This window comes from Hyperolius riggenbachi, chromosome 5 (assembly GCF_040937935.1).
Source record: "Hyperolius riggenbachi isolate aHypRig1 chromosome 5, aHypRig1.pri, whole genome shotgun sequence".
Lineage (NCBI taxonomy): Eukaryota > Metazoa > Chordata > Amphibia > Anura > Hyperoliidae > Hyperolius > Hyperolius riggenbachi.
Window position 1 is genome coordinate 261,782,859 of NC_090650.1, and position 26,049 is coordinate 261,808,907.

General features: G+C 46.4%; 1 protein-coding gene across 1 annotated transcript in view; it reads left to right on the top strand.

Annotated features, from left to right (window-relative positions):
• Nucleotides 1-26,049, top strand: part of BMP6 (bone morphogenetic protein 6) — a 194,272-nt gene that overhangs the window by 163,282 nt on the left and 4,941 nt on the right. Inside the window, exon 5 of the mRNA XM_068236864.1 lies at nt 25,857-25,933. Coding sequence (XP_068092965.1) covers nt 25,857-25,933 — 77 coding nt within the window. The remainder of the gene's footprint in view (nt 1-25,856; nt 25,934-26,049) is intronic.

Below are 26,049 nucleotides of genomic sequence, written 5' to 3' on the forward strand. Positions count from 1 at the left end.
CCGGGTGGCTGATACCCGCAGAACTGTCCCATCCAGCTGGAGAGGAGGTCAGCCCAATACCTCGGCAGACCCTCCTGCCCCTGTGAGCCGTCCGCCACAGAGGCCACCCAGCGCAGCTGCTGCACCCAGGCCTGCAGCGCCTGGAGAGGTCACCTGTCACTACTGCCGCCAGCCCGGACACATGAAATTCGACTGTCCAGGGCGGAGACAGACACCACCAGCACCTGGATCATCTGCATCACCTGCACCTCACCCACAGCAGAGGCAGCCCGCCAGCGAACCACAGCCTGGATCATCAGATTTTGTCCTGTTTGCCCGCGGAAAGGAAATCCGCGACCGAACCGACCAGCAGCAACTTGTTAGAGTGAACGGCAAAGTTGTCACCGGATTTCGAGACACCGGAGCTGACATCACGTTAGTTCACTCACATCTTGTGCCAAAGGAGAGCATCAGCTCCAGCCGATCCCTTGCCCTTACTGGAGTAGAGGGCACTCTTTTTCACATAGCCCACGCGACAGTGAAGCTGGATTGGGGAGTGGGAGGAATCCAAGAAAGGGTTGTTGGGGTTATGAAGGATCTCCCAGTCCCTGTGTTGCTGGGGACTGATTTGGGCAAGCTTGTGTCCTACTATGAACCTGCCACGACCGCCTTGTCGCTCACGGAAGGAGACGGACTCTCCACCCACCACCAGGTACTTTATACACTTGGGGGAGCACCAGGGGGAGGTGGGTTGAATGTGCCCAGTTCAAGGGTACCAGGTTCAATAGTGCCTGCTTCAAAGGCACCTGAGTTTGATGTACAGACTGTCTGTTGTGATGATGCTGTAACTGTACCTGAGTTTACTGTACAACCTGTCTGTAATGAAAAAATGTCTATACCTGTCAATGTCATTACTGCATGCAATGATGATTTGAGTAATGTCCGTCTGTGCCATTCTGACAGTGTACCTGTGCTAGCAGTACCGCGCAGCTGCACTGCTCAGAACCCGAGCTCAGAACAGGTGGAGGGGGTTCCGGCCTCCTCCCCCTCCTCTGACCGCAGGGATGAGACCTTTCAGCCGCTGGCCTCGTGTGACATGAGCCAGTTGGCTGAAACTGACAGCGCCGTATACTCAGCCGCACTACAACGTGACCCAAGCCTGGAGGTGCTCAGGCAGCAAGCCGCTGAGCCCCTCGCAGACGGGGCCGCTTTCAAGGTGTACTGGGAAGGTGGGAGACTGTACAGTGAGTCTGTACAGCCTCCTACAGGTAGATCCCACGCGAATACCAAATGGCTTGTGGTCCCGAGTGCGTTCAGGGGACATGTGCTGAAATCCGCACATGGTAATCCTCTGACAGGGCACTCAGGGGTCCGCAAGACACTTGCCGGTATTCGGAAACAGTTTTATTGGCCCCGGATGAACAGGGATGTAGCAAACTACTGCAGAGCATGTGCCGTCTGTCAGGAGCTGGGAAGGTCCAGGGATCCCCGCGGGGTTCCCTTAGGTCCACAGCCACTTAGCAGGGGAACCCTGCGTGGGCTGGCTGTTGACCTAACCAACCCACAGCCCGTTGTCAGCAGTCCCGGCAGACACCACGTCCGACTGCAGTGGCGCAAACGCCCTGTCCAGAATGGTCCATGTCGGGTCAACCCTGAGGGTAGCAGACCGCGCCCGGTCCAGGGGAACCGAGCCACAGGCTCCAATAGGTTTTCCCGCCGCACCGGCAACCCGAGACCCGTCAGCCAGGGTGGCCGACACGCAGCGGGCAGCCGACCCCAGAACGCCAACGGGGAACTAGATCAGATCTCGCAGGTTAGCGGCAACGACACACATCTTGCTGATGAATGTCTATCTGCCTTCTCCCCAGGGAGGGCTGTCATGGACGGTTGCGGGGCCGCAGGCGCGTCCTGTAACCGCCCGTGAAGAAAAAGCGATCGCACTCGATTCCCTGCATCGATTGCGCTTCAAATCGATACAATCTGGGTTGAGTGTGTAGGGGGAGCTGAAGTCCTTTTCTTAGCAGAGAGAGCACCATCCTAAAGGCTGGATGGCTCTTTTGATATGCTAATGAGCCTGGGCCCAGAGAGTCCCTGGCTTCAAGCTGTGCGGATGGCCCATCCACCAGGTATAAGGTGACACCTAGCTGATCTCATGTAGATGTTAATTAACCAAGGGGTGATCAGGATGCCTAGGTGCAGCCAGGCAGGCTACAAATCTCCGGGAGGTCTTGACACCTTGCTCACTGGTAAAGATCAAAGGGAAGTCAGCTGTTAGCAGCTAGAACACATCCTGAATAAACCTGAGTCTCATAGCATAATCCATAAAACTTCCCAGATCTGTCATATTTCTGGGGTTCCTGAGATGGCAGCTTCGCCAAACGTGGGGGAAGTGTAGCATGAGCCCCGGTGCTGGTTCTGAGGAAGTTTCAGAACATTCTGAGGTAAGGACTGCCAGTTAGGCAGTTTGAAAATGCCCTGATGATACCACAGGGGTCCCACCCCTCATGTCTGGTATCAGGGCACTGGGTAAATCGAGACAGACCTGAAAATGTTAATAAATCTGCCCTGACCTGTACGGTTCTGTGAGATAGAGCCCATATATGGGTAGATATGATTTCTAGCCCCCAGGACAAGGGGAGGGCTCATCTCATCTTCTAAGGGGGGTATGGCTCCCCGCCCTCACTCCCTCCTACTGAAGCAGGGGCATAGGAATGGCAGAGGACCCAAACTCAGTGTCCTCCACACTGAAACATCTCGAACTCATCAGATGCCAGCTTGAGAATATGCTGGCATCCACCTGGTCTGAACTCTGAACTCAAATTGAAACCCAGAACTCTGTTTTCCCACAAAAAGGACATCTTTCCAGGAACTAAGTATTTCTCTCCCTTCTTTTATTTTTTATACTGGCTATTACTGTCTTAATAATTGTGATTTTAATAATTGTCTGTATATATTAATTATTTATATTGCGTGAATAAACGACTTTCTCCAAGTCATTCACTGTCCGCTACCCTGCTTATCAGCACACACACAGAACTGATCCCGGGTCTCTGAAGATTCGCTACTGTTTGTTTGTTGTTGGCTAGACAGAATACCGTGTGTTTAACCGTTTTATTCGCAGGACTAGTCAGTCAGTTAGTGGGCTCCACGGTCCCATGGTAACCGCGGTGGTGGCAGTTTACTCTGAACCAGTAGGTGACGTTGTAATTACCCGTGTCTCACAGGCTCCCTTCTGAGTTGTCTGCGGCTAATTCTTAACGGTTCCTGCGCACTGACTGCGACCAGAGTTCGCACGATCTGTGCGCTGGCACCGTTTAGAAGGCTAAGTGCGGTCAGCCACTAGGGCTCCTGTGACAGAAAGTAAATAAAAAAACATGGGGTTAGGGAAGGCAGAAAAAAAAGGACGGGAGGGAGACTGGGAGCTCAATCTGGTGTAGTACCAGTGGCGTTCCTACCACAGGGCGCAGGAGGGCGTGGCGCACCAGGTGCCAGACAGCCAGGGGGGTGTCGCCACGACCCCCCATAGATGCAGTCATGCAGGAGCCAGGAGGGGAAGAGCAGCGCTAGGAGGAGGGGTGACAGCAGGGATAGCGGCAGGGAGGGGGGACATATCCCCCCCTCCCTCACCTGGGTCCCCTCCTGCTGCCTCTCTTCCCCCCCAAAATGCGGACAGCGGGCCGGGAGCAGTGGGAAGCGAGCAGGCGGGCGCGGAGAATACTTACGTCACTTCCGCGTATCAGACTGGAACGCTGCGTCGCCGTCACGTGTCTCTTCTGCACCTCCAGTCATTGGAGGTGCAGAAGAGGCATGTGACCGCGCCGCAGCATTCCAGGCTGATACGCGGAATTAACGTGAGTATTCTCTGCGCCCGCCTTCTCGCCCTGTTTGCTGCCCGCTGCCCACATTTTTTTTGGGGGGAGAGAGGCAGAAGGAGGGGACCCAGATGAGGGGGGGAGATATGTCCCCCCTCCCCACCGCTATCCCTGCTGTCACCCCTCCTAGCTACACTGGGGGGGGGCACTATCCTAGCTACACTGGGGGGGAGGGCACTATACTACCTACAATGGGGGGGCACTATGCTAGCAACACTGGGGGCCACTATACTACCTAAACTGGGGGCCACTATACTACCTATACTGGGGGCAGCTATACGGGGGGCCACTATAAAAGCTACACTGGGTCTGGGGGTCACTATACTAGGGGCAACTATGGGGGCCACTATATTACCTATACTGGGGGGGGGGCACCATACCAGCTACAATGGAGGCCACTATACTAGCTACACTGGGGGCAACTTTACTAGCTACCTTTAGGCCACTATACTAGCTACACTGGGGGCCACTATACTAGCTACACTGGGGGCCACTATACTAGCTATACTGGGGCAACTATGGGGGCCACTATACTACCTATACTGGAGGGCAGCTGTACAGGAGCCACTATACTAGCTACACTGGGGGCAGCAGCACTACCTACATTGGGGGCAGCAGCTATGCTTCCTATCCAGGGGGCAACTCTACTAGCTATATTGGGGCAACTATACTACCTTCACTGGGGGCAACTAGCTACCTCTACTGGGGGCAACTGCTAGTTACCTATACTGGGGGCAGTGGTGGCACCGGAGGGGTGCTTTGGGTGCTGAAGCACCCTCTAAAATTCTCCAAGCACCCCCCAGCGTGAACTGACTTTCGGCATCTAATAGATGCCGTGTCAGTTCACTGCAGCGGCAGAGCAGGGCTATTGTAAAATGTCCGAAGCCCTGCTCTGGAGACTTTGGGAATTTCAGTTGCTGGCTGCAGAGGATCGTGGGAACTGCGCACCGGACGGAGGCCGGAACAGGAGCTCTGCTGCAGGTGAGTAAATGTTTTTTGTTTTTTTTTTATTTATATTAGCAGCCAGGTGTATCGTTTATGTTCTTGCCAGGTCTGTTACACGATTGAAGTGTTTTCTGGACAAGTCTGCCACATGATTGCATGCATTTTCTGGGCAAATCTGCAGACATGATTGCATGTATTTTCTGGGCAAATCTGCCGACATGATTGCATGTATTTTCTGGGCAAATCTGCCGACATGATTGCATGTATTTTCTGGGCAAATCTGCCGACATGATTGCATGTATTTTCTGGGCAAATCTGCCGACATGATTGCATGTATTTTCTGGGCAAATCTGCCGACATAATTGAACGTATTCTCTGGGCAAATCTGCACACATTACGTGTATTTTCTTGAGAAAACCTGCACAAGTATGTGAATTTTCTGGGGAAAGGGTCACCAAAACTTGGGTCCACTGTCTTTGCGGTGCACTTTTAAAGGGAACCCGAGGTGAGAATAATATTGAGGCTGCCATATTTATCTCCTTTTAAGCAATACCAGTTGCCTGGCTGCCGTGCTGGTCCTCTGCCTCTAATTCTTTCAACCATTGACCCTGAACAAGCATGCTTGTTTGTGGTGTGATTCAGTTCACTACTGCAGCCAAATAGATCAGCAGGGCTGGCAGGCAACTAGTATTGTTTAAAAGGAAATAAATATGGCAGCCTCCATATCACTCTCACCCCGGGTTCACGTTAAATTACAGTTAGCTCCGCCCTCATCCGGTCACGCCCATATCTTTGTCATATTATAGCCCCACCCATTTTTTGCCCTTTTACTTTCTTGGGGGGGGGGGTGTCTTATAATACCCAGCAAGGGGTGTCAAATGCCCTAGGTATGCCACTGTGTAGTACTGTGAGTAACTGTGAATCTTCACAAAAATGTTTAGCTGATATACTCACAAAATTGGGTTGCAGGGTAGGCAACCACTTTACTCACGTGTGGGGAAGTACCGTTCCCACTCGGCCTTGTCAGCTGGTGGTCGCAGCTCCTTCAAAAGTTCCACTTTCCAAAGTGGTGACCCCAAACTTGGGGTGAAACGTCAGCAGGATAGGAGAGGAGGCGCCCGATATATATGCATGATTTCTATATATTCTAAAACACAGTTTCTCGAGTAAAAGTAATAAATGGTCCTACCTTAAAAAAGTAGTCTATCCGTAGTATATGCTTTAAAACAGATACTTTATTGGGCACTTTTATTGACAACGCGTTTTGCGGTAAACCTGCTTCCTCAGGTCGAATGCTGTGCCTTTAAAAACAAACAGGGCGGGGGCGTGGCTTGCCAATGGCCGGGTAAAGACGTGTTTCACTTGAGCTCCCGCTATCCCGACTCCTAAAGACTATTTAATCAGCCAAAACAACCCTAAAATATCTCTTAAGCAACCGGAGGACTCCCTCACATGGGCGGCAGCAGAAGGAAGAAAGAAGCTTCCAAAAAGCCACGCTCGAGTACATCACAAATACTGCGTTTCTTGCGCCCACTCGAGAGGAGGTTACAGGAGCAAGGAGGCGACATGGCGTCTCCACCAAGAAGCGGACAGGATTCTTGGTGGCAATTCCCCTCCAACCACCTCAAAATGTATGAAAAACAATCCGAAATCTTCCTCCAACTCCCCGCAACCCGCTCGAGAAGAGGGTGAGACAGCAGATGCAACACGTGGCGAACAAGCTTACAACTCCCCATCAGCTAACCGCCGAAAGGACTCTCCGGCACAACTGACTGCTAACAACACGGCCAAATCGCCGACGATGTACGGGGAGGATAGCTTAGGAACCTCCCCATCAAGCGGACAAAACCGGAATTCTCCGTCTACAGCTACAAACTGCAGTAAGCAACAGCTACGGGTAAACTCACCGAGATCTCCGCAAAGCCTACCGATGCGTAACCCCTCTTCGCCCACAGTTTCAGATGGAGCTGATTCCTATGTAGACGTAGACCTTCACGACTATATACGCTCCCTTCCAACCAAACAAGATCTGGAGAATTGTGTGACTCGCATCCTGGAATCACACCGGAGAGACATGACGGAATTTAGGCAGGAGTTCAGCCACGTGGTCCAAAGAGTGGAAGACATAGAGAAGCGGCAAGATGAGGTAGATAAAACTTTAGATAAGCAACAAGATACCATTAACTCTCACACAGAGCACATATCTGCGATCTACTTAAAAATAGATGACATAGAAAATCGCCATAGGCGTAATAACATAAGAATTCGAGGTGTCCCCGAAGCTACACGTGCTCCTGACATCATGGCCACCACGGAGGCCATATTTAACATCTTCTTAGATGCCCCTGCTGACAATAGGATTGAACTAGACAGAGCACATAGATCCGCTGGTCCCCCTAATCCTGACCCCCTCAAACCAAGGGATATCATATGTAGAGTCCACTTCTACAAGGAGAAGGACAGGATCATGGCAGCAGCGCGCCAGAAGGGGGAAATAGACTTCGATGGAGCTAAAATCCGCCTGTATCTGGATCTATTTGGCCTCACCCTTCAACTGAGGAAAGCAGTGCGACCTCTGCTAACGGTGCTTCGGGACAATGACATCACCTACCGCTGGGGCTACCCGTTTGCTGTCCATATGACGAAGGAGGGGAGATCAAAATCCTTTTTCTCGCCACAAGATCTTCAGAAAGTGAGGGACTTCTTTGATTTACCACGCATCACCCTCCCGGACTGGCCATTACAAGCATCCACAATGGCTCAGCCACAGCGAGAACGTTGGAGAAGAGTTCAGAATAGAGGCAGAGGGAATCAAGCCGCGGAGGCACCCATCGAATAGGAAGGTGACCTTGAATTTCTGCTTCTATACCTCATTTAAACACACCTTTACATCTCACCATACGATGAAGCGGAACTATCTAACGTGAGTACTTTACTAACGGCCATTTTGCTGATGCTCCCCCCTCCCATTGATGCTTTGGACTTTATGGAACAGTTCTATAAACTCATTCCTCGAGCCTCTTAAGAATCCGGGCCCCTCTAAGGCACCCCATAACACCTTATTCACCCCCGGAGAGACTCACATTATTTGCCTTCCACCACATTACAGGCCTGCCCTCAGGCCTCGACCCCCAGGCTAAACGTAGTCTGTATATGACTATCTTAATTCCTCTCTCGGCCCCATAACTAAACATCACTTGTACGGAGGGGGGCCCCCTCTCATAGAACTTTCACCCAATCTGATAACATATGAGAGATCACTGTTCGTAGTTATTATTATTGACGACATTGTTCTAGTTGTTGTCAATAGATGTTCGGTTGAAAGGTTGTGTTTTAAGAATGTCTGTCTCACTCCACTAGGTTCAGCCACTCTCTCATATAAGGTATGAGATTCATACGGAGTTGTATTCATACATTATAAGTAACTTTCTTGTCGGATTCAAATACTGTAGTGATGGTTGCATGTCATGTGTTATTGAGATGAGAGGGATCACGAAATTCGCCTTAACGCTCACATAAGAGCGGGAGGTCTATAACTATCCGCACTGCCGTGCTACAGAGACCCAAGATACTGGATCTATGTTAATTAACCTGAAACATCCACACTCCCTATATTTATCCTCTGACACATGACATAATAGATGGGGTGGCCCATTGCACAGCCAAAGGTCTACTTATATGTGTATGTTAAATATATTAAAGGGAACAGCAGCAACCAAAATCCTGAATATACGCCACCTAAAGCCACCCTCCTCCCATGCACATAACCACCCCATCCAGTCTCAGTGGCCCTGAAATATATACAAAGGGACTCCCCTATCACCAATGACCCCCAACCTACCCCTATGCAGACCTAAGCTACATCATCCCTAAACGAATACCATTCATCTACTCCATATGTGTTTTATAACACCTATAGCCCTAATATATGAGTGGTTCAGGCGGCTGCATTATCTAGTGTTTATAAGTTATACACATTCACGTTTCTATAACCATGTTCAGGTTTTTGGTTGTAATACAAGGTTAATTATGTGGGGAGTCGGGAGCGGGTAGGCTCTCGTGGCCGACTCTTGGTTTTCACTCCCCACCAAATCTCACACGCTTCTGGTGTTTCTCTAAACACCTCCAGCGTGAACAGTGAACATTTGTTCTTACCTGCTGGCATGTTAACAGTGCCGGCTTTTTACGTTATTTTTGTCTTTTTACGTACCTCCCCTACCCTTACCTCTGCTCCCCGTACCCCTCCCCCCAGGCGTGCTGCTGCCTTGGCACCTCTCAATCCCTTCCGTAGCCCGGGCCAGTATCATGATGTCAAAATTGAATTGCGCTTAATCCACTTCCACAACTATGAATAGCTGTCAGTTATCCTCCTTCAATATCAAGGGCTTCAACTCCCCAAATAAGCGCTCCCAAATTCTACACTATCTTCATAAACAGAAAGTTTCCATAATCCTCTTCCAGGAAACCCACTTCAAAACAAATGAGATTCCAGTTATAAGAGGTAAATACTTTAATAAATGGTACCATAGCTCGAACCCTCTAAATAAATCCAAGGGAGTATCCATCGGATTCCATAAACACCTCAACATTACAGTCTTAAAAGAACTGTCAGACCCGCAGGGTAGATTCCTGTTTTTAGTTATCCAACTAGACAACCTCAAATATACCTTAGCCAATCTATATCTCCCGAATCAAAACCAGGGAAGGACCCTACTAAACTATCTCTCTAAGTTAGCATTATTTGCTGAGGGAGACATAATCTTGGGTGGGGACCTTAATCTATGCTTCGACCCAAACCTGGACTCTTCCGCCAAGAGACCTCCACTACCTAAAGTGATCCTATCCAAACTGAAATCCAAATTAGCCTCATTACATTTAGTAGACGCATGGCGCACACTGCACCCCAATACACGAGATTATTCCTGCTTTTCATCAGTACATAAAACATTTAGTCGCATTGACTACTTCTTTGTCTCCCAATCCCTATTGGACCTAAATATACAGGCCTCCATTGGGAACAGGCTATGGTCTGACCATTCCCCCATCTTCTGTTCGTTTAACACAAACGACCATTCCCAACGCCAGTTCCAATGGCGACTCAATGAAAACCTCTTAAAAGACCAGCAATGCTCCGCCGCCATAAAAGAAGCAATTAATCAATTCATGAGGGATCATAAGAACGATGAAACCCCCGTAACCATTAAATGGGAGGCCCTCAAATGCGTCTTACGGGGTATCTTCATCTCCCATGGGGCCAGAATGAAAAGGGAAAGAGGCACCCAAATTAACAACCTACTGGCTAAAATACAGGATCTTGAAGCTGATATTAAATCCGCCTATACCTCTGCCCTTGATCTCGAACTCTCAAATACAAGGCAGTCACTACTAACCCTACTTGATCACACAACCTTGGTAGCCAGGGAGAGGTTTCATAGCAAACTCTTTTATCATGGGGATAAATGCGGCACTCTCCTGGCACATTATCTCCACCCTCGAACCACTAACTCTAATATTTCTTCGATCAAAAACTCCAAAGGCCACACTAAGTTTAAAAATTCAGAAATCGCACAAGAATTTAGCAGCTATTATACTGCCCTATACAACATTAGAGGCAAATATCACAATATGAATCAGGCCAAACTAAAAGAGAAGATCCTTTCATATGTAAATGCCACCAAACTACCAACTCTTTCAGAGGATGTGGTTAAAGAATTAGACTCAGATATTACTGACTTCGAACTAATAACCTGCATTAGGGCACTCAAAAAGGGTAAAAGTCCCGGACCTGACGGCCTCACTGGGCCTTTTTATAAACAATACTGCTCATCCCTGGCTCCCCTCCTATTGCAAGCTTTTAACTCCATAAACCATGATAAGACATTCACTCCCCAAACATCTATAGCCAATATAACAGTAATACCGAAACCAGACAAGGATCCAAACAGCTGTGTGAACTACCGCCCCATCTCTCTGATCAATATAGACCTCAAGCTATACGCAAAGATCCTTGCGGAAAGACTCAAACCCGTACTGCCTAACATTATCCACACCGACCAGACTGGGTTTGTGACTGGGAGGGAGGCCAGGGATAATACCCTGAAGACTATCTCCTTGATACACCACGCCAAGCGGTCCAAAACTCCCCTTTGTATCATGTCGGTCGACGCGGAAAAGGCGTTCGACAGGGTCCATTGGCTCTTCCTTGAAGCGTGTCTAGAACAGATTGGGCTAGGCCCAAACTTCAAGAGCAAGGTGATGGCGTTGTACAAAAACCCCTCTGCCAAAATCAGGATTAACGGGACCCTGTCGAACGCCTTCCCTATCGCAAACGGGACGCGCCAAGGCTGTCCCCTCTCACCCCTATTTTACGTCCTATGCATGGAACACCTGGCAGTTGCTCTGAGGCAAAATGTGGATATCCAAGGGCTTGTCAAAGGAGATAGACACTACAAAATCTCCCTATTTGCCGATGACCTGCTGGTCTATATTTCCAATCCCACTATTGCCGTCCCTAACCTTCTCAGGGAATTTGAACTCTATGGGAATGTAAGTAATTTTAAGATTAATGTTACTAAAACTGAATTGTTAAATATTACTCTACCAGACTCACTAGTATCTAACCTCCAAAAATCCTTCTCATTCAAATGGCAGCCTCATAAAATTAAATATCTTGGAATCCACATCTCAGCCGACCTGTCCGAACTGTTTGAGCTTAACTACTTACCTCTCTTCTTGAAAATCTCGAAAGACTTAGATACCTGGAACCCATTACACTTATCTTGGGCTGGTCGTATTAATACCATTAAAATGGATACCCTCCCCCAAGATATTATATATTATGCAAGCAATTCCAATTAAACTTCCTATGAAATTGCTAAATAAAATACAATCCCTTATGATGAAATTCATCTGGCACAATAGACCCCACAGAACTAAGTTTAAACTGCTCACACGGCCCAAATCAGAAGGGGGAATGGGCCTCCCAGACATTAAAATCTACTACAGAGCCATCATACTCACCCATATACTTAATTGGTTCCAGGACAGACCTAACAAGCAATGGATTGAATTAGAGGACTCCTTATCCACACTAGACTCTAGAGCTATGGTCTGGATACCACCAGAGCAGAAACCTAAAGCAGACAAGGTGGCGTTTTGGGCGCAAATTGTCCTTACGACATGGCACTCTCTCAGCAGTAAACTAAACCCGACTACTCCATATAGCCCCCTCACCTCCCTACTAGATAACCCAGGTCTCGCATCAGGAGTCCGAGCCCATACTATACTAGGATGGTCAAGAGAATTTTGGCCACAGATCAGGCACATCACTATGGGGGGTCAACTCATCTCCCGAGATGTAATAGGTAACACTGACAATAGACATGAGTTAGGCTGGCTAACATGGTGCCAATTATCCGGGTTCCATAATACCATAAAGTCCAAATCTCAAATTCACAGACCTCTTACAGACTTTGAACGCCTGTGCTCATCCTCAAGCTCTCTACCGCACAAAGTATCCTTGCTATATGCGTTCCTAGTATGTTCCTCTAGTGAAGGAGATCTAATAAAACTTACAAACACCTGGGATAGGGATCTGGGGACCCCACTTTTAGCTGACCAATGGGAGAAGATCTTCACACTCATCCACAAAACCTCCATTTCCACCCTTCACCAGGAAAGGAGTTATAAGGTCTTTTCTAGGTGGTACCGCATCCCTACACAAATCGCCAAATACAATCCACAAACTACACCATCCTGCTGGAGATGTTCCCACCCTCATGGAACCTTCATGCATATCTGGTGGGATTGCCCCCCTATTCAAACCTTCTGGTCTAAAGTGTTTCAAATACATAAACACCTTTACTGCAAGGAGCTCCCAGTCTCTCCGTCCACAGCACTCTTAACCTTACTCCCAGGAAGAACATCTGCAATTAAAAAATCTCTAACCCCTCAGCTAATGATAGCAGCCAGGTTACTTATCTCGAGGCATTGGAAATCTAGTATAACTCCCTCCATGACAGAACTTTTTAAGGAAATCAATCACACAATGAGAATGGAGGATCTCTACTCCGACTCACAAGGTACTGCTGAAGCCTTCACAAAAAAATGGGCAGTATGGACTGATTTTCGGGACTCCCAAGAAGCCCTAGACATGCTCTAGTCTATGCTCTCCCAACCTTTGAGGTCCAAATATCCTAACCTACCCTGACCATTACCCTTGAAATCAATCTGGCAAAGCGCCCATCGAATCCATTTTCATGTGACCCGGGCCCCTGAGGCGGCAGCACACCTCACCCACTCTTCCCCCCCCCCTCCCTCCTTTTCCTACCCCTTCTCCCCCCACCTTTCCCATATCCTATTGTCTCTTCCCCCTGACCCTAACTCTCTCTCCACCTCCCTCTGTCTGTATAACATTATCTTCCTCCAGCGAAAATTAGCTCAAGGAATCGACTATGTGTTAGTTTATCGGAACAGTGGGCTGAAGACATCTAACCGAGCTCTAGATCTCATCACATTATTACAAATCCAACTGTTAATCACATCAGTGCCTTGTATTGCTTTCTATCGATAAACTTTGAGACTTTTACCTACAACCATAGAATATGACTTCAGTTCAATTGTAGCCTTAAAGTGAAGGTCCAGGGAAACCTTGAAAAAAATAAAAATCCCTATCCACTTACCTGGGGCTTCCTCCAGCCTGTGGCAGGCAGGAGGTGCCCTTGCCGCCGCTCCAGAGGCTTCCGGTCGTCTTCGGTGGCCGACCCGACCTGGCCAGGCCCGCTGCCAGGTCGGGCTCTTCTGCGCTCCATGGCCGGGCTCTTCTGCGTCCCACGCGGGCGCGCTGACGTCATCGGACGTCCTCCGGGCTGTACTGCGCAGGCGCAGAACTACTGCGCCTGCGCAGTACAGCCCGGAGGACGTCCGATGACGTCAGCGCGCCGGCGTGGGACGCAGAAGAGCCCGGCCATGGAGCGCAGAAAAGCCCGACCTGGCAGCCGACCTGGCCAGGTCGGGTCGCCCACCGAAGACGACCGGAAGCCTCTGGAGCGGTGGCGAGGGCACCTCCTGCCTGCCACGGGCTGGAGGAAGCCCCAGGTAAGTGGATAGGGATTTTTATTTTTTTCAAGAGTTCCCTGAACCTTCCCTTTAAGCAGATTTCTGTATATTAACAAATAATGCTGGAAGACTTTGTTGATGATGTTTGTTTGTCCTCTCTATTGTATTGCAAAAATCTTCAATAAAATCTTATTTTACAAAAAAAAAAAAAAAACAGGGCACTTAGGACAACACAAGAACTCTACTTGTTAAAAAAAATGTTTACAATATAAGAAGAAACATGATAATTATTACAATCAGTGAACCATAAAGAAAGAAAAAAAGAAAAAGAAAAGGGTGAAGCATATACATAGTATAGCTGTTAGATATTAGTACAGCATATAGGTAAGTATATACATAGCTTGGCTGTTGAATAATAGTAAAAAATAGCAGACCAACATTTAAAAATAGCAGACCAACACTTAAAAAGCCTGTAACGTCTAACATATTTAATCTGAAGTAATCGCTAACTCCATTGATTAGAGTATAACAGGAAGATGGGTATAAGTGTTAACCATGTCCTGATCCACCTATATAAAGGCATCATGGAGTCTACTAGAAAAATATATATAAATCCTGATGGATATTAGATTTAGTGTAGCAAATAGTAATTAGAGGGTCTATATACCGGTAGTTAAAGTAGTATTATAAGCGAAAGGGAGGGAAAGTGAGGGATTAGAGTAGGTCACGAAGTAGATCCTGCAAAAAAAAAGGTGCACTAGGCTTATAATAGGAGCGTAATAGAATAGAAAAGAAGCAAAGGATCGCTTACCTATAGCAGAGAACAGTTATCCTGGGCGCCTGTATAGCTGGCCAATGGGGCTTTAAAGAAAACCTGAACTGAAAATTAAAAGTCAAAATAAACATACACAGGTCATACTTACCTCCCGTGTAGTCTACTCCTCACTCTATTTTTCCTCTCCTGTGTCCTGTTTGTCCACCATGATCAATAGAATTCTCCGTCCTCCATTTTGAAAATGGCTGTTACCCCATAACAGCTTCCTTCTCAGCACACTGTTAAACTGTAACATTGCCCACTTGAGCCATAGGGAAACATGGACACATCAGTTCTCCTCTCAGCTGTAACTGACAGCAACTGATTTATAACTGACAGCAACTGATATATTTCAGTTCTGACAAAATGTTGTCAGAACTGGAAGGGATCACTGTAAGAAGAAAATGGTGAGCTTCTGAGAGGAACTGATGGCAAGGTAACTATGTAATGTTCATTTGAAGTTACTTCATGTGTTTATTTTAAATAATTTTTCTCAGTACAGGTTCTCTTTAAATAACGCGTGGAAACTTCTCCTAACAGAGGAGGTGTGGTTTTCAGACGTCAACGCACTAGGCACGGCGTGTGACGTCACTTAAAAAACTGAGCCGTGACTCTGGCTCGACAATCTATGTAGGGGGGCGTGGTCCAAAGATGTCACCGTGCTGTATGCGGTGCGTGACGTCAGAACTAGTTGATCGAAAGGACTATTAGAGGGGAATAGTCTCCATAATAATAACTCTCCATAATGTGGAATCATATGAAGTCCTCAACTCGCCGCCATACTGTTGGAGACTCCAACAGTATGGCGGCGAGTTGAGGACTTCATATGTTTCGATCAACTAGTTCTGACGTCACCGCCGCATACAGCGGCCTCCCCTCTAATAGTAGGACCATCTATTACTTTTACTCGAGAAACTGTGTTTTAGAATATATCGAAATCGTGCATATATATCGGCCGCCTTCTCTCTATCCTGTCAAATAAATAAACACTTCCTGGTAAACCAAGGTAGTATTTCTAGCGTCATCTAGTGGTGAAAAGTTAAATTACACACCACACATTTTTAATAATAAAAAAAAATAATACAATTAACCCCTTCCAAAGGAGTGTCATCTGCCATGTGTATTTAGGTTAAGACTGGAGAACAATGAACAGGAGTGGAAAACATAATCTTAAAATTATCTTCTGTTAGGTGGCATATGTTTGCAATACTGGGTCAAATTAGGTCAGAGTTTGTAGAAAGGTTGATAACTGAGCGGCAGCGTACTTCTGTATAAAAAGCCAAACTGATGAAACTTAATTTACACAGTAGCAAACACATGGCAATGTCCACTGTAGGAAAGAGAGGTAGATACAAGGTGCACAGAGGTCGACGGCTGTTTCACAGCCGCACAAGGGGTGCTTCATGAAGACATCACTCTGCTGCAGTGGACATTGTCATGTGCAAGAATTCATTTTTTTATGTGCCTCTTACTTACTACCCAATGTACCTTTCTGTCATGTAGGTCAAGCAGACAGGAAGGAAAAGTCAGAAACAATGAGGCCTCTCTCGCCTAAGCCAAAAGCAACCCACAAGCCTTCCTACATTGGGAGGTAGCGAAGGGGTCAAACTCCAGATGCAAAGTATTGCCAGTGCTAAGGGACAAGAGGCTCTTGTACACTTTTGTATTACCCTAAAAGATGAGGAGAAATTCAATGGGGGGGGGGGGGGGGGGGATGCTTAAGGTGCTATTGCTATGTGAATAAGTAAAATGGGCATTTTCTGATCCTTTACGTTTTCATCACTAAGGAATAAACTTAGATTTGTAAAGATAGTAAAAAAATAATAACTTCATTAAAATTAAGGGTTACATTTTGTTGAGACTGAGGTGAGCAATTGGTTCTTTCACCTAGGTAGAGTAGATGAGATCTCACTATCATTTGCCCTGATATTTTTGTTTTATGTCAAACTCTGCCACATTCTCCAGATCATTTAAAAGACTGTTGCCTCCTATTAGTGTTTTTTAATTTCTGTTAATATTTTAATGAAAATATTTGCTTGTGTTAGGCTATGGCTAACCCTTAAAAAACACTATCACTATGCATTATAAATCACTATTTTCCTATGTTGCTGTCACTTACCGAGAGTAGGTATTATGAATTAGACAAATCTCAATATCTTACCCATCTTACCTTTTGGTCTAGGACAGCTATTAAGGAGAGATTCACATAACGTGCTCTATTCTTTGGAAAAGCACTCCTTAGACAGGACCTATACAATGATGCTGGCCAGCTTCACTAATCACATACCACCATTATGGAGCTTGGACTAACACTGCCACCCAGGAAGTGACTAGAGGGGACCAGCACCAGCACCTGCAGGGGGGCCCAGAGCTGTGAGGGGGCCCCAGTAAAGGGGTCCATCCCTCAGATCAGGTGTTTTTGTGGCTACACTTGCTATGGGTGTAAAGATTATGATATCCAAACTTGTTTTAGGACCCTTGAAAAATGAGCCCTCAGACTGTGAGGGTCACCAGGGGTAGGCAAGGAAAAGGGTGTGAACATTGGAGGCCCCAACAAAGTTTTGCTGTGGGGCCCCACGATTTGTAGTTCCGCCCCTGCAGGAAGTGCTCTTAAAATAAAAGGAGATCCTGAGAAACCCCCATGAGAAGAACTGTCAGAATGAGGTTCAGAGTTGTCAGATTAATGCTACCATTGTCAGTAAAAGCTGCGTAGAAAAAAGGTCATTTACAGAGCAGTTACTCCAGGGCAAATGAACCCCTTATATGTATGTGTGCATATGTATTTGGAATATTGTTGGGTTTCATGATAGTGGTACTTTATTGCTAGCGATTATTATTATTTATTGAATTTATATAGTGCCAACATATGACGCAGCGCTGTACAATACATAAGAAAACAGACAATGATAACAAAGGTGACCGACAACACAATTCAGGTAATAAGCAATAAGATACAACAACACAATACAGGTAGTAATACAATGACAGATCATACACTGGAGTAGTAGTCCCAATAATACAAGTTCAAGTTACTCTGGGTAGACAGGGCCGGTTCTCTCATGAAGCAAGGTGAAACATTTGCATCAGGCGCAGAGATTACAGGGGCAGCATGTTTGTACTGTGTGTTTACACTTACAGCATGTAGTCAAAGTAGGAGGAGAAGCAAGAGGAGAGCGAGCTGAAGAACCCATCATTGGAGAAAAGCAGCTTGTTGTGCTGTGTGAGGAGTCTGACAGTAAGTGAGGAGAAGGAAGGCAGGAGAGCAGCAGTGTTTCATTTGACTTGGACAGCAGAAGGGAGGAGGTGGCACTACTGTCCTGACTGATAAGGAATGGAGTGGCTGAAGGTGAGCAATTTCTTTGTCACAGACTCACAGCCAGTCAGTGTGCTATTGTGTTGAGCTGCAGCATGTCATGTGAGAACATTAAATGAAGCAGAGTAAATTGTTGGGTGCTGTGCGATCATTCCAAACTGGGGGAGGAATCGCATTCTCACAAGTTTGCCTCAGGTAGCAAAAAGTCTAGAACCGGCCCTGTGGGTAAAGTGTACAATCAAGTATGATAAGGAGAGAAGGCCATGCCAAAGGCTTACAATCTAGAGAGAGGGGGTGATGACATGAAAGGAGGAGGGCAGCGTCGAGAGGTTCTCGGCAGCTGAATCAGGCCTCATACATGCTTTTAGGACAATATATGCATATGTATGTTATTCATGAGTTCCAAAGACATTCGACCACCATGTAAGATGTGTGGCCAGGTATAGATAATATTCACGCTGCGCTTCTCACACAGATAGAAGAAAAAAAAAAGTGAGAAATGATTAATGACACTCATTTAACACTGTCTGTTAGCTCTAAAAGGAGATATTTCAGTGCTGGTTTCCACAAAAATACAAACTATCCCTCTGGTACGCATCTTTCTTAAACTGAAAAGCAGAGCTTCTGTTTTTAAATTGCACTTATGATGAGAAAATCGTGTCTTCTGGATCCTACTAGGCAGCCAGAACTCAGAAACCCGATCTAAGCAGCCAGTACTATGCTGCAACAGATGTTTTTACAGTTAAATGGGATTTTGTCTTGTCTATTACAAAGCGGAGTACTAAATGTTTGTCTTGTAGTTTCTGACCACATAAAGGTGGGCTTGGGTATGTGCAATGTCCTTTTTTTTTATAAGCATTAACAGTAAACCTTTGTGATGGAGTAAATTGAACAGTAAATTGTTGTGATTTTATTAAGGTTGTGAAATTTCTCCTTGTTTCTGAAGATTTTTATTCATCCTCATTATGCTATATCCAAATTAGCAATAAGGCGCTTGCAGTGGCGGCTCCAGCTTCAAATTTTTTGGGGGGGACTATGGCTGTCTGGTGGGGCACATTTGGGTGATAAAAATCAATGTTTGTATGGCGAGTTTTAGGTATGTTTTGCCTAATTCAAGTAATAACATTTGGTTCCTATCATTGCTGAACTAGTTAGCCTTAATTTTAAAATCACAAGCAGAACTTGAGGGCTTTTCAGCAGAGCAGATTGTCCAAGTGATGGTTCTATTATTGAGGCAAAGTTACCGACAGATGTACTTGGCTATTTGGCTGTCATGCTTTAAGCTGCTCCTATGTGGACAGAGCACAGACAAATCATTCCAGCCCCCAGCCTATGTCTCACAACTCTACAAGCAAGTGGAGGGGGGAAATGGCAGGAGGGAGAAAGACACTGTGTGTAATTCCTTATCTTAGTAGCTAAGCATTGCTGGAGACTAGAGTTTGTAATTTACAGACAGGAAGTTTGGAAGGAGGATTATTATCCTGATCCAAAACTTCCTGTCTGTAAAATATAAGCTCTAGTTTATTGGCTAATTAAAAAAAAATAAAAAAAACAACAGTAAGCTTTCAACTTGTAAGCCTTGTTGCTGGAGCCTGAAAACAGCGTAGCACTGCCCAAGGGCACTTGTAACTGCACACAGTTTTATGTTCTAGGAGTTGTTTATCACTAGCATTCACTAGTGGCAAAATGTCACAGAAATGTCACAGAAATGTCACAAAAAATGTCCAGTTGAAATGTCCTTATTTTTCGTTTGATTGGAAATTATACAATTCTGTTCTTTTTTATTAGGAAAATACATGTATAAGAAATATAAATGTACATATACAATGTATTTATTCTTAAAAGCGCAAACTCAGTCGCCACACAAAGCGATTTTGTGAGCGTTTTGCGTTTTTCCTACACCTTCCATTGTAGCAAAATCATCCTAAAATGGAACAGGCAGCGCTTTGCTGAGCGGATAGGAAACAAACTGCTCAGATGTGAAAACTCTCATAGGGAATCACTACACAAGCGCTTTTAGGGCGATTTTGAAAATCGCTGGCGCTTAAAAAAAAATGTAAACCGCCCTAGGTGTGAACAAGCCCTAATAGTGGGTATCCTAAAAAATGTACTGCGTTCTACTTTATGTCACTACAGTGCCTCTTTAATGTTTTATGTATTAGAAGGAAGCAGAAGTATATGGTTCACATTTGTCTTGAGTACCACTGTTTTCATATAAACAGTAAAAGAAAATGTTTATTCTAAACTATTTACGCAGCGCGCTTAGATCAAAAGCCAGTGTGAATATTGTTTAAACTGGAACACAAGACCACTAAAGCCATGTATACATACAACAAAGGAGAATAAATGGGCAATTACCATAATTCTGCTTGTTTTAATTAAGTGATACAGAAGCCAGAAAACACAAATGAAATGTGCACCAAATTATTATTCTGTGCGAAATAACAGAGCAAATTACCCATAGCTGAGAAGCGAAATGTTCCCACACTGAAAGTCTCTTGATATGCATTTGTTATTGCTTGCTTTTTTATACAAGGCTGCATTTGCATCTCAATGTGCCTTAAACCCCACCCCTTAGCAGATGCCACGCCCAGGGTCATGCCTTCTGTATACTGATAAACACACACACAAATCTACTGGAATAAATGAATTAAAGAAAAATATGTGCCATAGAAAACAAAGTCATTACATTGCACTTGAAGTATGGCGCGGTGTTAGTCATGGAGTAGACTTCAAACCAACAAACATTGATTTGGGTAATACCTTTAATGACTAACTGTACATGGTTTGTATGTGACATTCACTTTTGTACGGTTCTGATCCTGTTCTATAGAATGCCTGAAGAAGAAACTTAAAGGATACCAGAGCTGAAAACATAAGGAGAAATGGGGGGAGCAGGCATGTCTGGGGAGCTGTACAGATGGTCACTGCTCCCCCCGTTCTCCTCTGCCCCTCCTTTCTTGGCTTAGCTCCCCAGCAGCCTTTTCTGGATCGCCGGAGTCGGGCTTCACTGCGCCGGCCTTACAGCGCGCAACCGCGGCCAGGAAAGCTCTGCACATGATGTCACAATTATGTCATGTGCAGAGCGCTCCTGGTTCTTATGTTTTCAGTTCTGGTATCCTTTAAAGTGTACCCGAGCCAAACCTCAGGTACAAAATCAAATACTTACCTAAGAAGAGGGAAGCCTCTGGATCCTAATGAGGCTTCACATGCCATCCTCTGGCCACCGATACCACTCGTGGACCCTCCAAGAATTACCGGTAATCTGAATGAAACTGTGCTAATCTTCAAGCATGAATGCAGCCAACTGTGTCTGTGTGAGCACGGCCGTGCCTGCGCAGTATTCCGAAGCCACTCGTGTATACTCTCCTCTTCTAGCACAAGCGTGGCTCCAGGCAGTGGTGGATGATTAGAGGATGAAGTGGGAAGCCTGATTAAGATCAAGAGGCTTCCCATTCCCTAGTTCAAAAACAGTGATCATTCTTAATTGGTGCCGCCGCGCTGCCTCCTGCTACCTCGTTTCTGCCGCCGATCATTAGATTAATGAATGGGAACTTGGTTCCCATTCATTTATCTCCCCTCTAGGCCACAATGATCGCAGGCATCAATGAGATGCTTGCGTCACTTCCGAGTAACATAGCTACGCATTACTTCTCCTATGTGGACAGAGCACAGACAAATCATTCCAGCCCCCAGCTTATGTCCCACAACTCTACAAGCAAGGGGAGGGGGGGGGGGGGGGAAGAGGCAGTACGCTTATAAGGAATAATGTGCGAGGACATCTTGTGACCAAATAGTAAAATTACACCAACATACATTAGGGACTAAACATTTTTTATATGTATGTCAAGAGGGTATATTATTATAAAATTTTGGGCATGTGATTAGTGATGGATGTAAAACTGAAAAAATGCACCTTAATTTCCAAATAAAATATTGTCACCATACATTGTACTAGGAATATAATTTAAGCGTTGCAATAACGGGACAAATGTGCAAATAAAATATGTGGCTTTTATCCACAGTAGGTTTTTGAGTCGGGACTTGGCGTGTTGTGCCTGCTGCCTTCCTTGGATGTGTGGTGGTGGCATCCACTTCTCAGGCTCCCACTACGGACCGGAATCGAACCCTGATTCCCGGCCCGTTACCCGTGGTCACCATGGTACTGAGAAAGCACCATGGAAAATGTATCACACAGTTGAATCACTGGCAGACTTGCCATCCATAACAGATTCTCATTAAAGGATTTCAAGTGTATTCATCTCATCATTATACAACAGGGCCTCAAAGAGTCCTCCTGTAATGTTATTTTTCCTCACTACCTCCCTGAGTTGGCCACCGAGAGGACTGACAGTTTATGTCCTGGGCTGGGAGTGTCAACTGACAACTCTTTGTGGCCGTTTGCTGCGGTGCATTACACAGTGAGTTTGGTCTATCAGTGTGAAGCAGTACACTAAATACATTACCTCAGTGGTCCCCAACCTTTTTTGGCCAAAGGACAGCTTCAGCACCAGGCTATTTTTCCAAGGACCGGGGACCAGGCAGATGCAAGAATATGCGGGGGTGTTATTGCTGGGGGGGGGGGGGGGGGGGGGCTCTGAGGGCTTGTACCACAGGCTGGGTACACCAGCCCTACCAAACCACTATCTTCATCACCGTCAGCACTTTGGGAAAGATGTCTTCGCACTGCACTGGGGCTGCTATATAGCCCACCAGCACAAGGTACATCTGATGTGACAGTTGGTATGAAGGGGGTACTGCCTGGGCTTCCTTATCTACTGTCACAGTCATTTCCTACCCTCATCTGCCTCCCCTCACTTTTACCCTTCCCTCCTCCCCTTCTACACCCACTTCACCCTTTCCTCCTCCCTACACCCAATTCACACTTCCCTTCTCCCCACACACACTTCACTTCTCCCCACACTCACTTTTACCCTTCCATTCTTCTTTCCACAATAACTTCCAGAATCAGCTGCTCACCTCCGTGCAGACTGAACTCTGTGGCTGGCAAGAGACCAGAGCGTCCCAGTCATCCTCACTCCTGCCACCTGGTGTCCATACATACATAAAGCATGCTGCATTACAAATAACAGACACTAGATGGCAGCAGTAACAATGGCTTCAGACGGCTCTTCTCTATAGCTTCCGGCAAACTTCAGTGACACTTCTCTCTGCACTGTGATGACAGATGACACGGCCCAGGTCAGAGCGGCCTGCGGCCCACCAGTGGGCCGCGGCCCAAAGGTTGGGGACCCCTGCACTACCTGATCCATGTATACACACGCAAGATGTTCTAAAGCACTTTATGCCTCCAATTTAGGAATGCAATGTGATTTCTGCCCTTTAGGGATTATAACCCTGCTGTGCGTCAAATCCGTAATTTTCCCAGGGACTTTTGGAGTGTATCCCACTCCGCCATGCCCCCCTCCAAATGTTAGACCCCTTGAAACATCTTTTCCATCACTTTTGTGGCCAGAAACAGTGTTTGTAGTTTTTCAAGTTCGCCCGCCCATGGAAGTCTATTGCGGTTCGCTGGGTCACGAACTGTTGTGGAAGTTCGCGCTCGCAGTTCGTGTACCTAAAATCTGAGGTTCGGGCCATCTCTACTTATTTGCACAGTTTTGCTATTTTTTCAGTGTATTGATAAATTTAATTATTTCAACAATTTTGTGTTCCAGGCTTTTATTTATATGCAGAATGTCTACCAGGCCTTTATTCTGATATATTTTAGTGAGTTATGACTTTAGAATTGCAGGCCTAAAATTCTTGAAAAAAATGTACCGCTTTTAGGGTTGCCAGGTCGGCTCATGGAGAAAACCGGACAGGGGGTGGAGTTAGGGGCGGAGTCAGAAGCGCACTTTTATGTAGAGTGGGGCTAAGCAATGGGCTTTTTAAAAAATGTTTTTTACAGTATTTATATCGCACTGACATCTTCTGCAGCACATTACAGAGTACATAGCCATGTCACTAACTGTCCTCACCAGTACATGCACATAAGAGACCACTTTTCACCAGTAAATGCACATAATAAGACAGCTTTTCCCCAGTAAATGCACAAGAGACAGCTTTTCACCAGTAAATGCACATAATAAGACACAGCTTTTCACCAGTAAATGCACATAATAAGAGACAGCTTTTCACCAGTAAATGCACAAAAGAGACAGCTTTTCACCAGTAAATGCACAAAAGAGACAGCTTTTCACCACTAAACGCACATAATGACAAACAGCCAGTGTTCCCAGTATATGTAGCCAGGGATATATGTGCCCAGTATATGTAGCCAGGGGGTATATATGTCCCAGTATATGTAGGCAGGGGTGTAAATGTCCCAGTATATGTAGGCAGGGGTGTAAATGTCCCAGTATAGGTAGCCAGGGGGTATATGTGCCCAGAATAGGTAGCCAGGGGGTATATGTGCCCAGAATAGGTAGCCAGGGGGTATATGTGCCCAGAATAGGTAGCCAGGGGCTATATGTGCCCAGAATAGGTAGCCAGGGGCTATATGTGCCCGGAATAGGTAGCCAGGGGCTATATGTGCCCGGAATAGGTAGCCAGGGGCTATATGTGCCCGGGATAGGTAGCCAGGGGGTATATGTGCCCGGAATAGGTAGCCAGGGGGTATATGTGCCCGGAATAGGTAGCCAGGGGGTATATGTGCCCGGAATAGGTAGCCAGGGGCTATATGTGCCCGGAATAGGTAGCCAGGGGCTATATGTGCCCGGAATAGGTAGCCAGGGGCTATATGTGCCCAGAATAGGTAGCCAGGGGCTATATGTGCCCAGAATAGGTAGCCAGGGGGTATATGTGCCCGGAATAGGTAGCCAGGGGCTATATGTGCCCAGAATAGGTAGCCAGGGGCGGGGGGAAGGGGGGCAATCTCCCCCCCCCCTTCTTCCCTCACCTTAGGGTGCTGTCTCTCTCCCCCGCTGTCTCCTCCAATAGATGTGCAGGCTGGCGGGTGGCTGCGGGCGGAACTTACCTCTGTGTCGCAGGCGCCGGAAGTTCGGGTCCCGCAGCCGCTGAGTTTCGACTCAAAAAAGATCTGGATCAAAGATCCCAATCATTCATGAGCCGGACAACACTATTCAGACTGATAGTGTTGTCCGGCTCATGAATGAGATTCTCAGCGGCTGCGGGACCCAAACTTCCGGCGCTGGAGCGACACAGAGGTAAGTTCCGCCTGCAGCCACTCGCCAGCCCTGCACATGATATTGGAGGAGACAGCGGGGGAGAGAGAGCACCCTAAGGTGAGGGAAGGGGGGGAGATTGCCCCCCTTCTCCACCGCTGCTCCCAGCTCTCTCTCTGCTGCGCTGTTCTCCTCCTGCGCTGCGGGGGGGGGCTCTAAAACCGGACAACTTAATTGTCCGGTTTAGCATGTTGTTTTACACTGGACACAGCGCACAAAAACCGGACTGTCCAGTGTAAAACCGGACACCTGGCAACCCTAACCGCTTTTGACTCATACCAGACAGAAATGCACCGCCAGGGAGGTTAAAACTATAATGGCCAAAAACTGAGAAATAATTAATTTTTTCCATTTTTTTCTTATTATTCTCATCAAAATACACTTAGAATAAAATAATCCTTAGCATAATGTTCCACGCAAAGAGAGCCTAATTGGTGGCGATAAAAAGAAGATATACCGTAAATCATTTTGTGTGATAATAGTGATAAAGTTATTGGGTAATGAATGGGAGGAGTTATGAAATGTGAAAATTCCTCTCATCCTTAAGAGAAAACAACCCGCCAGCTGAAATGATTAAAGCAGCCATCACTAATGTCCCAATTTGGGTTACCAATAAAAACTGCTGTAATGCCTCATAGCAAGTTGAGTGATGACAGTACAATAACAGTATGTGTTTTGTTTTGTTTCAGATTATAATAGCAGTGACCTTAAAACAGCATGCCGAAAACATGAGCTCTATGTGAGCTTCCAAGACTTGGGGTGGCAGGTATGGTCTTTTTTTTAAGTGCTTAAAGTACATGGGAACCGCATTTAAAAAAAAAATTAAGCAAATACTTACCTAAGGAGAGGGAAGGCTCTTGGACATATCGAGCCTTCCGTCTC